Source organism: Natrix helvetica, assembly GCF_964273705.1.
Source record: "Natrix helvetica genome assembly, chromosome: 1".
In the NCBI taxonomy this organism is placed as follows: Eukaryota; Metazoa; Chordata; class Lepidosauria; order Squamata; family Natricidae; genus Natrix; species Natrix helvetica.
The window spans coordinates 299,261,243-299,277,191 of NC_138548.1; the positions used below are offsets into that span (position 1 = coordinate 299,261,243).

A 15,949-nucleotide genomic window follows, 5' to 3' on the forward strand; every position below is an offset into this window, starting at 1 on the left:
TGGGGCGGGCCGGGCCGGGGAGAGACACCTGGGGCGGGTGGCTGTCGGCCTATGTGCTCCCTTCCCTCCTGACCAGGGCCCGGGGAAGGGTTCGCCGAGGGATCGCGCCTCGCCTGGGTAGTCGGGGTGAATTTGCGGGAGTCTCTTCCCAGCCTTCGGAAGTTTTCGTTTGCAGAGATTAAAGCTCGGTTGCTTTTGAGTGCGCGCGCGTTGCATGTCAGGTCTTTTGCAAGAAGCGCGCGGTCAAAGGGAAAAAACAGCCAGCAATATTTGTTTGAGCACGGTTCCCCTGAAAGCCGAGGCTTGCTCCCCCCTCTCCCCCAATTCCTAATGCAAAAGGGTTTTCTTCTTCTTCTTCATTGATGGCCTATAGGCCGGGATGCCGGGCGTGGGAGTAGAACGGGAGCCCGACAGGTGCTTGGGTCTCCCGCCTAGGAGATCTTTGGAAATAGGAGGGGAGAAATAAGAGGTTGACGCGTTGGGGGGGCTAAGGGCTCTTGGAAGTGCCTGAAACATCGGAGGTTGGGATTGAATTGAAAGACTTGCTAGGTCAATGTAAGAAGTCTATGGGGAGTAGAATGGGAGAAGATGGGTGTCGACTGTGAAACTCCTGCTTGCTCTCATAGGCCTTTGTGAATTTGTAAGCGTTCAGTAAGGTTTATATTTTCCCACCCCATTAAACAATTCCTTCCTCTCACTGTCACGTGCCAATGAAACTACTTGAATAGAAACAGGGTTTGTATGAGTAGGTGTGCACAGTCTGAGGTTAAAAAAATATATCACCTGGTAAACAAGGGTGTGTCCTCCTATACTTAAACCAAGCAAAGGCAGTGGAAAGCTTGCCTCAGCAGGAATGATGCCGCTTCTACTGTTTTCCACGAACAATGTTTCGTCTGTTCTGAAAAGGAATTAGCTATTCGCTCCAAAGAACCCAAAAAGGAAGTAGAACAAGGGTTATGATGCATCTTAGAAGAATTCAGGATGCACACTTCTCTCCTCATGTGGCAAATTCAGTTCAGGAACTGTTGGAGCAAATAATATCTGAACGTGATGCCTTACACCAAGCCTTGGCATCTCTCTCTGCTGGTTTAGCAAAGCTTGAGAAACGCCTGGAAGACACAGATCACCGTGTGGGAGCCCTGGAAGCAAAGGTGGTATCTACTCAAGGCTGCGTTGTCAAACATGCTACTTTAATGAAGGAGCTGGCAGTAGGAAAGTTGGTGACTGACTCCAAGCTGGAGACACTAGACAACAAATTGCGAGCTCGGAACTTGAGGGTCACAGGTATCCCAGCCGCCATTGGAAATGTGGACCTTATCGCGTTCATAGAAAATCTGTTACCGGCTGCCTTAGATTTAAATGGCAAACAGGTTCCCATCTGTATAGAAAGTGCTTACCGTCTCCCAGCAAATAATGGCCGGGTAGGTAATGGTAGTACTGTACTAATCACTCTTTCTGATTTGCGGCATCGGGAGAAAATACTGAAGACACCCTGTACAACAAACTTCCATGGACACAAGGTTTCCTTCTTTCCTGATCTCAGCCCACTGACATATGCCCGCCGGAAACATTTTGTGGCTCTCAAGCAACAGTTCCTAAAGGAAGGAGTTCAGGCCTACGTATTGTACCCTGCGAAGTTAAAGGTTCTGTACCAGGGGAAAACCTACATCTTCAAGGACATTCAGTCTGCAGTTCATCTACTGGATGAAATCCAAAAAGGTAGTTGGTAAATGGAGAAAAATTAGTACAGACTGAGAAGAAAGCTTTGCTCCTTTTGGGTATAGTGTTGACCAAGATTACTTTAGAAATCTTTGACTGTTATTTTGAAGTAAGGATAATGAATACCGGTAGTAACAGATTCAGTGGAATGGAATCTAGTTTAAGTGTGCCATGATATGCAGGCATGCAAACCAAGCCTTCACTTCAGACAGTGACATCCTGAGACACTGGGGAAGGCTTGTAATCTTGGAAGGTCTTCATCTTCCTCATCACTTATTGCATATGTCTGAATAGATAAATACAGATATATGACTTTACCTGAGTCTATTTAATGAAATAGCGGTATCTTGGTTCCTTTTGTGTTTGTTTCCTCGGTGATTCTTTTATCTCTTACTAGTAAGCATAAGGTTGAGAGGTATTTTTATACCCATTTGCAAGATTCTGCTATTGATACAGAAGTGAAAGGGGTGCTTCAAACCCTTGTAATCAACTAGAAAATTACATCATTTACAAGAGGGTGTTTTTTCATTGGACTTCTACCATATTTATAAAAGACTTTTAAATGGGATTATGCTAGCAAGAGATTTGTTTGCATTGCTGTATTTTCAAGTGTACAGAACTCTTTGGAACAATAGTCCTATAGTGCTAGAAAATAATGGGCTGACGTTTCTTCTTCGCATACGTACTCAATTTTGCCTGCAGATGGGTTTTGCCTAAAACTGATTTTGTGAAATATTTACCAATTTTGTACATAATAAACATAACAATTAGTTTGCTATGATTTTAAAAAATAATTTTTCCTCACTACTAATAATATCTCCAAATATATGTGACCATTCCTGTAGTATATTTTTCACCATTTAGTACCCAATTGTTGTTATACGGCCCAGCAGGAAGTTGCTTTCAGAGAGAGTCGTGTCCATCTTTCTAATGGCAACCTCACTTGTGGGATTTGGCAAATTCCTCTTGGGCAAGTGACAAAGTCACAAAGCTCCCTATTCAACTTTTGTAGAGATGTAGATCAGTATGTTTAGGAGATCTGGAAAACAATTCCTCTCACCAATTGTAGTAAGGTCTGGATGTTATTAATAATTAGTCTGATTGCTGTTTACATCTGTCCTGGCTGATTCTGAAAGGGTGGGAGAAGCACTTGGCGCTATTTTAAATCTATGCATCAAGATGATGACTTCTGAAATATTTGAATACCAAACCCCAATTATTGTGAGATCAGCTAGAAGGTGCGCTACCTAAATAATTTACCTAAAACAGTCTCACATATTGGAAACTGAATTATTTTCCTCAAAGGTACAGAAATAGCTGTTCCTTTGTAAGCACTTTTGCATGGATATCTACAATATATGCTGGGTGGGGTATTCTACAGTTTTCCTATCACTTTTGAAAATGAAATTTGCTCTGCTAGTAAAAAAGCTTTATATATATATAAAGCTTTATATATATATAGCTTTTTAACTTTATATTTCCCATATATATTAATGGGAAAAGGCCATAGACTCTACTATTTGGCATTTAATCTAATTATCTTTTGTGTTTGTCTTACCACATAATCTGGATAAAGGACTAATTTGACAACTTGGACATATCATTAACAAAGATTGAAAGAAAAACTCAGAGGAGCAGCAAAACCTGAGGGTTTAGAAGGAAAAGACTGGTAAATGTTTTGCAAAACCTGATCTGATGTATAGCATCAATATGGAAGACATAGAATGCATTTTAATCCTGTAACTGAGTAAATTTAGCAGAATTTTGTTTCAGTAGACAGATCATTCTGAGCTTCAGTGGGGCCTAACAGATAAGTAGTTTAGAAAAAGGAAAGTGTAGAAAGCGGGAATCTTCCTTCCTGTGAGTATGGGAAGGTCTTAAACTGTAAAAGAGACAAGGGAGGAGGTTAGTTGCTGTCTTAAATTTAAGATGTATTTCATATTCTTGTACTAAAATTGTTTTCAGTGGCATGAGTGTGCAGGAAGTAAGTATTGGGAATAAATAGTAGAATGCATTTCTTTTTAATCAGCCAGCTGATAAAAACATCAACCATTATAGGGAAGGAAACAGTTTCTACAACTTCCTTCTGATTATGATTTGGATCCTGCTAATACAAATCCTGGGCTTTAGAGGTCATTATGCAAGGCGGAGAGGCAGGGCCGGATTTAGATGAAAAGAGGCCCTAGGCTATTCCACTTATGGGGCCCTTTCACCTCCCATTTTTAAGTTTGTAAATTACATGAGAGATAATAAAATACATCATTACTGTGATATATATCAATATATTAAATGAAACGTTGTAATTGGTACTAACCTTTATAAAAAATGTGGCACGGATAATAAATAAAAATAAAAGGCCCCTCTTGATCTTGAGGCCCTAGGCTGAAGCCTAGTTAGCCTAGAGGAAAATCCGGCCCTGCGGATAGGACTATCCTATACCTTCCAAAATCTTCATAGATTATCCTTACTTGCTAAGGACAAAGGTGGGATTTAATATTGGCAGTTGCAGTGGTGCAGTGGTTAGAGTGCAATACTGCAGGCTACTTCTACTGACTGCCGGCTGCCAGTAGTTTGGCAGTTCGAATCTCACTGGCTCAAGATTACTCAGCCTTCCATCCTTCCGAGGAGGGTAAAATGAGGACCCAGATTGTTGGGGGGCAATATGCTGACGCTGTAAACCGCTTAGAGAGGGCTTTAAAGCACCATGAAGCGCTATATAAGTCTAAGTGCTATTGCTATTTTGTCTATTGCCATTGATTACCTGGAAAAAGAACAGGCAGGTGGGATAGATGAAATGACACAGGAGGGCCTTGAAAAATTATTTTTATCTTGCCTTTTTCATATACAACTCAAGGCAGCAAACACCAATACTCTTTCCTTCACCTATTTTTCCCACAACAGCAACTCTGTCAGGTGAGTTCGGCTGAGAGGAAGTGACTGGCCCAAAGTTATCCAGCCGGTTTTTCTCTCTAAAATCAGACTAGGGATCACAGTTTCCTGGTTTCTAGGCCATGACCTTAAACTCTGTATCAAACTGGTTCTAATTTATAGTTTGTATATACCTTCTACTTTCTCCATCTTTAAAATTATGTACTTAGTTCTGTAATTCTGCATGCAGTTTGATCCTTGTAGTAGCCCTTGGTTGCTGATCAGACTCACTGAGTAATTTTAATGCTTTGAGTGTGGATTTTAATCTGACTTTCTTCAATCATATTCCAACATTCTTAACTTTTACATCACAGCAGCCCTGGTGATTGCCTATATTTTTCCAAAGCTGGTTACGTTGGTATTGCTTAAAAAAGAAATTTGAATCTTAAATAGCTATTCAATATGATACTATTATTGAAGCATACAAATATTTTCAGTTCTTAACCCTAGCTCATATAGTGCTACCCACCATCTCCAACTTCAGTGGCTACCATGGAGATGGAAAGTTTTAAGCCCTGGTGCAAGGACAAGCTAACACAGCTAACACTAAGCAAGATGAACTTGATATATGATTATCCTAATCACTCAACCATAAACTTGATTTTTTGTATCAAATAAAGCCATAATTACTTCCCTCCCTCCTCAAAAAAGGCATAATGGTTGAGGAGGAAGAAAACATGTCAAGTCACTTGATTTCCCATGTTCTTACACACTACAGCAGTAATCCTGCAGTTCTGTGGTGCATGCTATTTGTTAGTTCATTACCTTACCATAGCAAGCTCTCTGATCCTAGTGGATCTTTCTTTTTCTTTCAAATCCTTCCAGAAAAGATGACTATCACTTTGATCCGCAACAGGCTGGCGCTGCTGGTCCTAGGAATCCTTGTCACTTTTGTCCTCTACCTGTTGCTTCCTGCAATCCAGCAAGAAAAATTTACTGCTTCAGTAGACATCCCTAAACCACGGGCCATGGAGGAAGAGGTGAAGGGTACAGGTGCTGGGAATGTCACCATCGCGACAGGGACAATTTTGCACTCTTCCGTTTTCTTCAGGGAAGCTGTGCTAGTACAAAAAGATGTGGCTTCCTCCACTGAAAGGTAAGTTACCTTCCTGGTTTTTGAGACTTCAAAGAGTTAAATGTCCTTCACATAACAAATAACACTCAAGGACCCTATCTATTCTAATAGTACACAGGAAACTTTAGCTTGAGTTTGGGCTGCTGGCAGCAATTCTGGTTGGTTTAAAGAGTACCAAAAGTATGACGAATATTGGCTGATTTAATTTTTAAAAGTGAATCATTCTCTTGAATGGTTGATTCATTTTGCTCCACTAAAAGTTGCAGTTTTGGTATTACTGTCTTTCAGTGAATAGGTGATGAAATATATATTTACTGATCTATTTTCCTTGGTACTTCCTAGATGGATGTATTATTACTCATTTGATTTATAAGCTGCCCCTATTTGTATGACCATGCAGCTTTTAAAAAAACCCCCAATTATTATTCCTATCTAGATTCTGGATCCATAGAGAGAATGCAGTTTATTTCTTGCAGAGTGCAGAGTAATTCACCATTGGTAAATCCATGGCTGAATCGTGCTTGCTGATGCTGGAATGTTCTTTCTACTGTGCATTTGTTGTGTTAATCTGTGGGTTTTTTTGGTGTACAAAATAAGAGACAGAACTCCTACTCGGACATTGCAGAGACCCTAAATACATTTTTCTCACCAAAATATGCCACAAGGGAATCTCATTTTCTAAGTTTGTAAAAGCATAACCTTTCATCTCTTAAAAATGGCTTTCTCTTAATTAGCAATTATTTGCAATTAGGAGCATCATATGTTTTCGCTACTCTATTACTACCATACACTTCTATTATTGATTGTGGTAATTACTCAAGCTATTTAAGAATATGTTTTCTATCAGATAATCTGAGTATTTATTTTCTTCTGTACTAGCACGTATAGCGTATAACCTTTTAATGATTGGAAGGTAAATATGGCAAAGATTGCCAAATATATCTAATTTCTTTAATAATATAGCATGTTATTTTATGAACTCTTTTTTAAGTTTTTAAATTGTTTGAGATTAGTCGTCTTTAACTTGATGAGAATTGGATGTATTGAAATAATCATTATCAGATCTCTATTGATTGTATTGCAACATATCTGATGTATTACAACGTATCCACCAGGCAATATTATCATAAACAATAGAATACACATCTATTTTCCCCAGCTGTATTTATTCATTACATTGCTCATGTATCTCATGCCAGATAACGTTTCCTAACCATACTTCAGGCAAGTATTACTGTGGCGCTAAAAAAAAATCCCCAATTCTCTTAATTTTCCTGTTTCAAAGTGACCAATTTTTTTATTTTCCTTTTTTTGAGATGAGTTTAGGGATTTTGTTCTACTATAAGAATAAAATATTTTGGAACTTAAGTATTTTTTTAAATACATTGCTCATAATCAGAATAGTAAAAAAGATGACGACAGCTGCTAGTTCTTTTTCTTAACAGGCTGGCAGTGATCTTCTTGCATGGCCAGTCCTTCACATCCAAGACATGGGAGGCTCTAGGAACACTGGCTTTGCTTGCAGAGAATGGCTATCGTGCAGTAGCTATTGATTTGCCTGGTAAGAATAAACAGTGAATTAATTATTATTCTTTTTAGCCCATTTTGGCTTTTCAGTTCTGGTTTCATTTTCTCTTATGGGCTGATATTCAGTAATAATATACATTTCTGGGGGTTTTGCTTTGGCAACACACTTTGGATGAAGGCAGCGAACCAAAGTAGAGGGATGAGCATTATTTAGTAAATTACTCCCATCTGCATGTTCCATTGGCAGTAATTCCCCCCCCCCTTCCTCCCTCCATCCCTCCCTCCCTCCCTGGAGTAAATGCCAACAGTTGTAGAGGCCCTTCTAATGCCTCTGATCTATTTTCATAATAGGGAGAATGTAGTTTATTATTTAATAAGGGGGAAAAGTTCTTGGAATCTGTTAAGTAGAAGGGAGAGTCTGGTTTGTTTGAACGGCATGCCCTGTAAAAGTTGTGATCAGCAGCATATTGAAGATTTCATTGCCAAATATATTTGGCAGATGTATCCCCCCTTTCAAATACTTTTGTATTTTATTGTCTTTGGTGGAGGGAAATGTTTGGCTTGTATTTGTTTAGCATCCCCCTCCCCACCTGAGTCTTTTTAGCCCCCATTCTAAAAGTCCCTAAGAGTCCCTGGCTCTTCTAAGCTTTGGGAGAAAAGTGGCTGTCGAGTCCCTATTGAGTACATTTTGTGCTTGGAATTCGTGTCTGGCTGTGTATAGTGTCTTTGTTTTTTATTCTTTATAATGTAAGCCTCAGAGTCTCTCTGGAATTGGGTAGCCTTAAGTCTAATGAAAAGCACAAACATGAAAACATTAATAGCTTTAAAATTAAAATTAACAGCAATTAAATAGAAGGTTAAAACCAAAAGCACAAGGTAGGCCTTTATCTCTCATTCAGTCAACCACCTCCAGTATAGTGCACACCCATCGGGCTCCCAAGCCAACCAGCAGAGCCAGGATTTAAGGTCATTCCAGAAGGCCAGAAGATTGGAGAAGGATCTCACCCCTGGAAGCGATATGTTTCCAAAGGGCAGAGTTAAAATTATCACTTTGGAGAAGTAGCAGGGCTAGTTTACAAAAGTTCATTTTGCATTATCAGTGATTTATATTTTAGAAGGATTTCTAGTGGCTGGTGCTATAGGGCGAGGGAAATTGCTTAACTCATAAAAAGAAAGCCAGAAGTAAAAAGTAAGAAAGCAGTAGAGATTGCTGGGGTAACTGCATAGCCATGTTGTTTTTCTCTGAGAATACTTTGACCTCTGTACAAACTCAGTGATGTATTTTATAGCATATTTCAGTCTCACAGATGTGAGTTGTGTAGTTTAAACATGCTTTAAATAAATAATGCTACTTTGGAAGGACATAAATTTGCCACAACTTCTCTTAAATTGTATTTGACTAGGGGATAAGAAAGAAGAGCCAAATTTTCCCTTGAAAGTTGGAGGACAATGGTTACATTGCTTCACAGCCTTCCTGTACCTGGTACCCTCCAGATCTGTGGCCTGAGAAATTCTAGGAGCTGTAATTTCAGCATATCTGGAGGGAGGTTAAAAAAAGGTAGTTCCTCTATAAAGATCAGAATGATACGAATTACAACAATACATGTCTTAATTTCTAGCCTTGATATCAATGACTAATGCTATTACTTAGAATTGTTTTAATGATTTTCATTGCTTAAAATTATTTTAGTTGTTCCAATTTTTCTTTGTTTCTGAACAGGTTATGGGAGCTCCCCACGTTCAACCTCCATCGCGACCGCAAAAGGCCGCATTTCCTTTCTGGAGCAAGTCTTCAAGGAGCTGGGCCTTCAGAAGCCCATTTTGATAAGCTCATCTATGAGTGGCCGATATTCCATTCCATTCCTCTTTTCTAGTGGAGAACAGCTGAAGGGCTTTGTGTCTATTGCACCAGTGGGTACAAAGGATTTTACAGCTCAACAATATCAGCAGGTCGAGGTAAGAGATCAATGGACTGGAATAGCTAGTTATATTTATTTGCATGGAAGATGACATCTCCATTCCAAAGCAGGAAAAAAAAGTATCTTGGTGAATATCCTTCATTTTAAAGACAAATTATCTCAGAAAAATACATATATTCATTCCAAGCAAACGCAATTCATTTGATTTAATATAAACTTTAATTCCATTAAATTAGTGTGGTTATTTTCCGTGTGTTTAACCCTTCTTTCCTAACATCCCAAGGAAATAGTCTCTCTTCGGTATTAACTTTCGAGGCTGTGTAAATTACAGATGTTTTGAAGCAAACATGTGTCTCCCTGGGAATGTAGACGGTACAGTCCCTGGTCTAGAGTTTTATTAAGAAAATATGTTTTAAATTTTCCTTGCGATTTTAGTAAGAAAGTGGAAAAGGGGGATGAATGGAACCTTTCAAGGACACATAGCAGGTGTAGAATCTGATGTCTGGCATAGAGGGCTTTTTATACAAACCCACAGGGCCCCATAATAGAGATGTCTTACGTATGTTGAAATGGAGAAATAGGAAAGAGACAGAACTTGAAGAAAGTTATGTAGACAGTGATGCCAGGAAGGAAAATCTCTCTAGTTTTATATGCCTGGAAGAAGGCTGGGGGGAAAAAAGTTCTACTATGAAAATACTAGGTAGCATAATCATGGTGTCAGTACAGTATAGACCAGTCTTTCCCAAACTTTATAGCCTGGGGAAATCCTTGAAGTAATTTCAGGGAACTTGTGCATAAAAACAATAATAAAAATAACCCACAAGAACATCACAATACAATTTCCTTCTAACCCACACAATCCTCATTTTACATTGGTCACAACAACTGCAAAGCAGCAGGCCAGCAGTTAAGTTGCAGGATGTAAAATTTCCTTCCTGATGAGCGCCAGCACTGCACAAAGTGTAATTTTTAAAAAAAAAATCTTTTTTTTCATTTATGACTTCTTATGGAACCCCACTTAAGAAAGGCTGTTCTAGACGCTGGGTTTGTACAGTTTTCCTTTTGACAGATATAGCAAGCATGTGTCAATGGTCCACATAGGATTGCAGTACTCCAAATACCACTTCATCACCAATCCCTACCGTTTATTTCTTTTTATTCCTGCCATGGCACCTGCCCTTTGGAGCACCATGCCTCCTGAGATTAGACTGTCCCTGTCCCTGTTGGCCTTTAATAAGATGTTGAAAACTTGCCTCTGTGCTTGAGCACAAGCACGGGTTAAGAGTTTATCTCCTGGTTGTATGGGTGATAGGTTAGACTGTGCCTGACTGCTATGTGTTTTTATTTTTGTTTTCTATTTCTCATTTTTTTGCTTTATTGTAAGCTGCTTAGTGTGTAAAAGATGGACAACTATATGCATAGAGCAAATGAATAAAATACACATTTCTATACTTTGGCCACCTAATGAGAAGGAAGGACTCACTAGAGAAGAGCCTAATGCTGGGAACGATTGAGGGCAAAAGAAGAAAGGGAAGACAAAGAATGAGGTGGATGGATGGAGTCACCGAAGCAGTAGGCATGAGCTTAAATGGACTCCAGAGGATGGTAGAGGACAGCAAGGCCTGGAGAAACGTCGTTCATGGGGTTGCAATGGGTCGGACACGACTTCACAACTAACAACAACAAACACATTTCCATAACAATATCCTTTGAAACACCTGATGTTCTGTCCCTTGATTTGAATAGCCAAGAGCATCTGCTTGAAGGGCCAATAATAATTGAAGATCCCACCCTGTAGAATTGATAGAATAATTGGCCCTCTTTATCTGCTGTATTAATGTCAGTCTTGGGAGTACTGCAGACAAGAAGTCTGCAGAGTACTAACTCTTAGCTTTCATTGTAAGGTTATATTAACAGAATTTGGAGAGTCTGAAAGCACGGTACATTTCTCCCTACCTCACTTTGCCAGTCTAAGAAACTAGGGAAGGTATCTTCTGAGATGTTCGCCACAGCCTCCTTCCTTCTGTGGATTTAGCTGCCATTTGTCTGACCATTCGATAGTCTGCAGTTCTTCCTCCTGTCTCCCAAGGTCATTCCCATATAGTAGACCATTGTATCCAGATTCCGATCACCGCCAATAATCTTTGGAAAGGGCATTCAGATATGTCATGCTGATGTATTTCACAGGGCCTTGTTGCATGGAAGAGAATGGCAATTGTTTAGCAGTGATTGGGAAGTGATTTTAGTGTTTATTTACATAATTCTTGTGGACCATTACTCATTTATTTATGTTTTAATATTTCTAGATACCAACATTGATAATTTATGGACAGCGTGATACTGACCTGGGTATACAGTCTCTGGAAAGTCTTCAGCAGATTCCCAGATCCAAAGTTGTCATGTTGTTGGGAGCTGGCCACGCCTGCTATCTTGATAAGCCTGAGGAGTTCCACAAAGCACTGCTGAGCTTCCTCGGTGAACTAAAATGACTGTGGTGCCCATCCTCAATTGCTCTACTGAATCCCATTTTCCTTTTCCCAGGGAAAAAAACTGAAGACAATGTCTGTTACGTAACCTGGATGATGTGCATATTAATCTGGTTCTTTATACTTCAAGGGCTATAGAGCTTTCCGACTGATAGAAGAATTTATCTCTACTTTTTTGTGGGGTTACTTCTTTTACAAGTGCTCAAGGTATAATTGCCAGAATCCTACAAACTGGCAGACGTATTGGATCAAGGACATACAGAGCAGGGTAGCATTTTCACAACATGTTTGTGAAAAGACTGAAGAACTTGATCTGCACATCACTATTCAAGTTTCATTCATTTTAAGAGCTGATCTCTCCAGAGAAAGATACAACATCAACTCCAATATCTTATTTCAGAAACCTGGGCCACAGATATTACATCAAGATTGATATTTTGTTTTCATTAACCACCATCTACTACTTTTAGTGTGCATACTTCTGTTTTGAGGGTGTTTTGTTGTACTTTTTATCTTAATTCTATTGTGGTTTGGAGGGTCTACTTCAGTTTTTTTCAGCAGTGGAAGGAGACAAAATTGATGTGCTTGTCCTTGCTAGGAGCAGGTAATGTTTGAAATTGCCCAAGAGAAATTTGGGAAATTTGGAAAAGAAATGACACATTTTAAGTGTATTTTTTCCTTTAACCTTAATGACCACTGTAATCTGTTGGTTGCCCAGCTGTAACATGTTGACTCTCTGTGAATGAAGTATTTAGTTAGAATTTGTCATCCAGACTCTCACGTGAGCAGGAAAATATGGAAGACATAAGGAGAATGAGTCAACCTTTCGAAGAAGCATAGTCCATATGTTAGGAGAGGGATAATTTCTCCTATTCATTAGGTCATACGCTATCTAAGTTTTTGAGTGTTGCAAACTGTTTAAGGGTTAATAAATGGTTTATACTGGTATTTGGTGTATGTGTGTCTATGTGCAAATATACAATGCTGGACAAGGACTATGCAGAGACTATTTTCACTGGCAGAGAGTTGCAAGAGGCCATCACAGCTGAAAACTGAGTTTACAAGGGATGTGCATGGCCCTCCTGAGCTCCGTCTTTGCTGGCAGAGGGTTGCAGGAGGTTGTCGCATCCAAAAACGGAGCTCAGGAGCCTGTTTTCACTGGTGGAGTGCTCAGGGCACCACAGGTGCCCCCAACACGAGTGATGTCAAGCTGGCCACGCCCAACCTGGCCACATGCACCCTCCCCCTCCGAGATCAAACACAACCCTGATGCAGCCCTCAATGAAATTGAGTTTGACACCCCTGCCTTATAGAATAAGATTCTATTTTGTTAGATATTTTAATTATAATATATTACAAGAACTATGCCCATGATTACCTCCCTCCCTATAATCTTAAGTTTTGTATTTTTATTACAGGTTTTCCAACTTTAACGCATAGACTCCTTGTAGGAGTTTTCACCCAATTACTAAATTCCCTCTAAATATGTTCAAGTGAGTTTCTTTATATATTCTGTTCCACACTGAATTACCAGGGTATTTTCAATTATCAGGTGAATAAGAAAGGGTGAGAATTCACTTTCTTCCATGATGATGAAAGCTAAGAACTTTTGTTTTCTTGTGGTCTCAAAACAGAGTTATTAATTTATTAGAAGAGATAAAGCTTTTGTCTGAACAATTCCTGGTATTCAGAAATTTTTAAGCAATGATATTTAAAAGGTTTGAGGGTTTTGTAGCTTATCTTGATGAGTGATATTTTTAGAGTAGAACAGAAAGTTTGTAAATGTATGTTTCTTCCAACTACCTTTTGAAACCAATGCTAGAGTAAAAATACCTGATACGTTCTATTGCTTTTGTAGAAATTAACTGCCTATATTTTAAGGTTCTCATTTAATGGTATGTGCTTTCACTTAGTTTTATCCAGACCCATCTTTTACTTGTCAGACTTATAAGTGCTCATGTGAGTGAGAGTGCAGTTAAAAGAGAGTACCTTTAGATAGAGACAATTGGATCTGTGTCGCCAACAGATCTCTCCTATTCTTCTGGAGATTGTAAACTTTTCCTTATCTTATAGCAGGGGTGTCAAACTCAAGGCCCACAGGTTGCTTTGATCTGGTCCCTGGGCCTACCCTGGAAACAGCAAAGGATCGGCTCGTGGTGCCTCTGCCAATGAAAACAGAGCTCGGGAAGGCCACATGTGGCCCTCCTGAGCTCTGTTTTTGACCATGATGGCCTCCTGCAACCCTCTGCCAGTTAAAACAGAGCTTGGGGAGGCCATACCCAGACTCCATTTTCAGCTGTGACGGCTGCGTGCTGCCTCCCTGGGCTCCGTTTTCACAAAGGGTTCTAGGAGGCTGCCGCGGCCGAAAAAGGCGCCTCGAGTGACATTGAGCTGGCCACGCCCTTCCCCAGCCCCCCAAGGTCAAGCACAACCCTGGTGCAGCCCTCAATGAAATTGAGTTTGACACCCCTGGCTTATAGCATCCTGTGTTACACATTTGATGTCTCTGCTGCTTAGTTATAGGGTAACAGGGAAAAGACTAGGCTTGTGCTTTAGTTCTTTTTTCATAGATATGGATTAATATTGGAAAGCATGTTAACATATTAAAGGAGCATTCCTTGGCCTGGTGCTCAAATGATTTCCAGCTAATTGGGTATTATGGCAGTATCCAGCCCATTGTAAAGCCATTGAGTTGGGCAGGCTGACCTACAGTACAATAATACAAAATCCAGAGGGAGGCTAAATTGCACAGTTAGTTGCTCAAGATAATTATTGAAAGGCTAGTTAGATAATAATTATCTGTGCACAATGCAGCACGTGCAAAGTCCAACTCTTACATTTTGTATGCAATAGATGTTGTTTTTAGACTAATTTTCCTTTTGGCCTAGATTACTAAAGTAAGCATTTATCTGTGTGAAATACTAGGATCTCCACAGAATATAACATTTTAAACTGATATTTTATTGAATACCCACATACACATCCTCTTAGCGTTTGCAAATCATTTCAAATAATTTGCTTCAAAAGCTATGGCTGGTTATTTCTCTCTCTCATTAAAAGCATATCTGCTAATCCTTTAATTTACTACCACAAAAGCCATGTTATACACAACTAAATGTGTGGGGTATCTGATAAGAATGCTAGTGCTGGCTGGCCTTGTTGCCTAAGTGAATGCTGCATATTAACTACAATTTGTTGCAAGATCAAAATAAATTGGATCCGAAAAATCAATTTAATATGAAGCTTAATTAGAATGATTTGAGAGCTGGAAAGCATTACTCTCTATTCTTCTTATGAAATCTGATAGCTAAGAAGTTGTATCTCACGTGATACGATAAGTGAGACCCATCTATCTTATTTAAACCTTATTTCTGAGTACCTTGAAACATCCTTTCTTTAGAAACTTTTAGATTTGTATAAAAACTTTGTGTCTATGTTAATATTTCCTTTTTACAAGCCCCTGGGAATTTGACATATATACCTGTCATTCCTTTCACTTTCAGGATAAGTAAGGTAATTAAAAGTGCAGAAAGGAAATAAATATTAAGCCAAAATATTTTTTTCCAAAGGTATGTGATTAGAAATCAGGAAATATAACTAATTCTAGTTAGAATAATTAGAATGAATTCTAGTTTTATCATCACTATACAGCAAGAACATTTACTATACCACTTCGGACCATTCTCTGTTTGCAAACCATTCCTGCTTCTACCACTTCATACATTGCCTTTTCATCTTCACACTTTTCATCTTTTTCTGTTTGAGTATATCATCTTCTTTTTTAGCTTTTTCGGTTATCATTTTTCTTTTCACCTCATTTAGTCTCCTATGTATTTGTCTTTTATTTGATGCTCACTTCCACTGATCCATTCTTGATCTTATCTCTTATTTTACCATATTTAACTATTCCATTTCCATTTTGTTTAACATGCTGAAGTTTATAATTTATTTTATTTATAAAATTTATAGGCAGCCCATTTTACCTCAAGATAACTTTGTACGACTTACAAACATTAAAAGTTTCACTGTTAATTTCAGAATCAATCAATCTGTCTGTCTAACATAGTGACCAGATATATATCCTGATAAACAGCCATTTTTGCTTTTTTTGGACAAGCATTAATTCCTCACAACACTTTCATTTTTTAATTCAATTCACTTAACCATCTTCATCTACTTTCTAAACCATTTTTATTTCCATGAAGACCATTGTGCATTTCTTCTGATTCTTAATTGTTCCTGTTTAATTGAATCCTTTGCAATTTTTCATATATATACCTTCTATATACAATATA

The 15,949-nt window shown here is 38.8% G+C and overlaps 1 protein-coding gene across 1 annotated transcript; it reads left to right on the forward strand.

Annotated features, from left to right (window-relative positions):
• Positions 1-661: 661 nt before the first annotated feature.
• LOC309383063 (uncharacterized protein) lies at positions 662-12,602 on the forward strand. The gene is made up of 5 exons (XM_081935206.1): positions 662-1,719; positions 5,473-5,743; positions 7,168-7,283; positions 8,970-9,205; positions 11,475-12,602. The coding sequence occupies exons 1-5, from the start codon at positions 957-959 to the stop codon at positions 11,655-11,657; spliced, it is 1,569 nt and encodes a 522-aa protein (XP_081791332.1). The 5' UTR covers positions 662-956; the 3' UTR covers positions 11,658-12,602.
• The last annotated feature ends 3,347 nt before the right edge of the window (positions 12,603-15,949 follow it).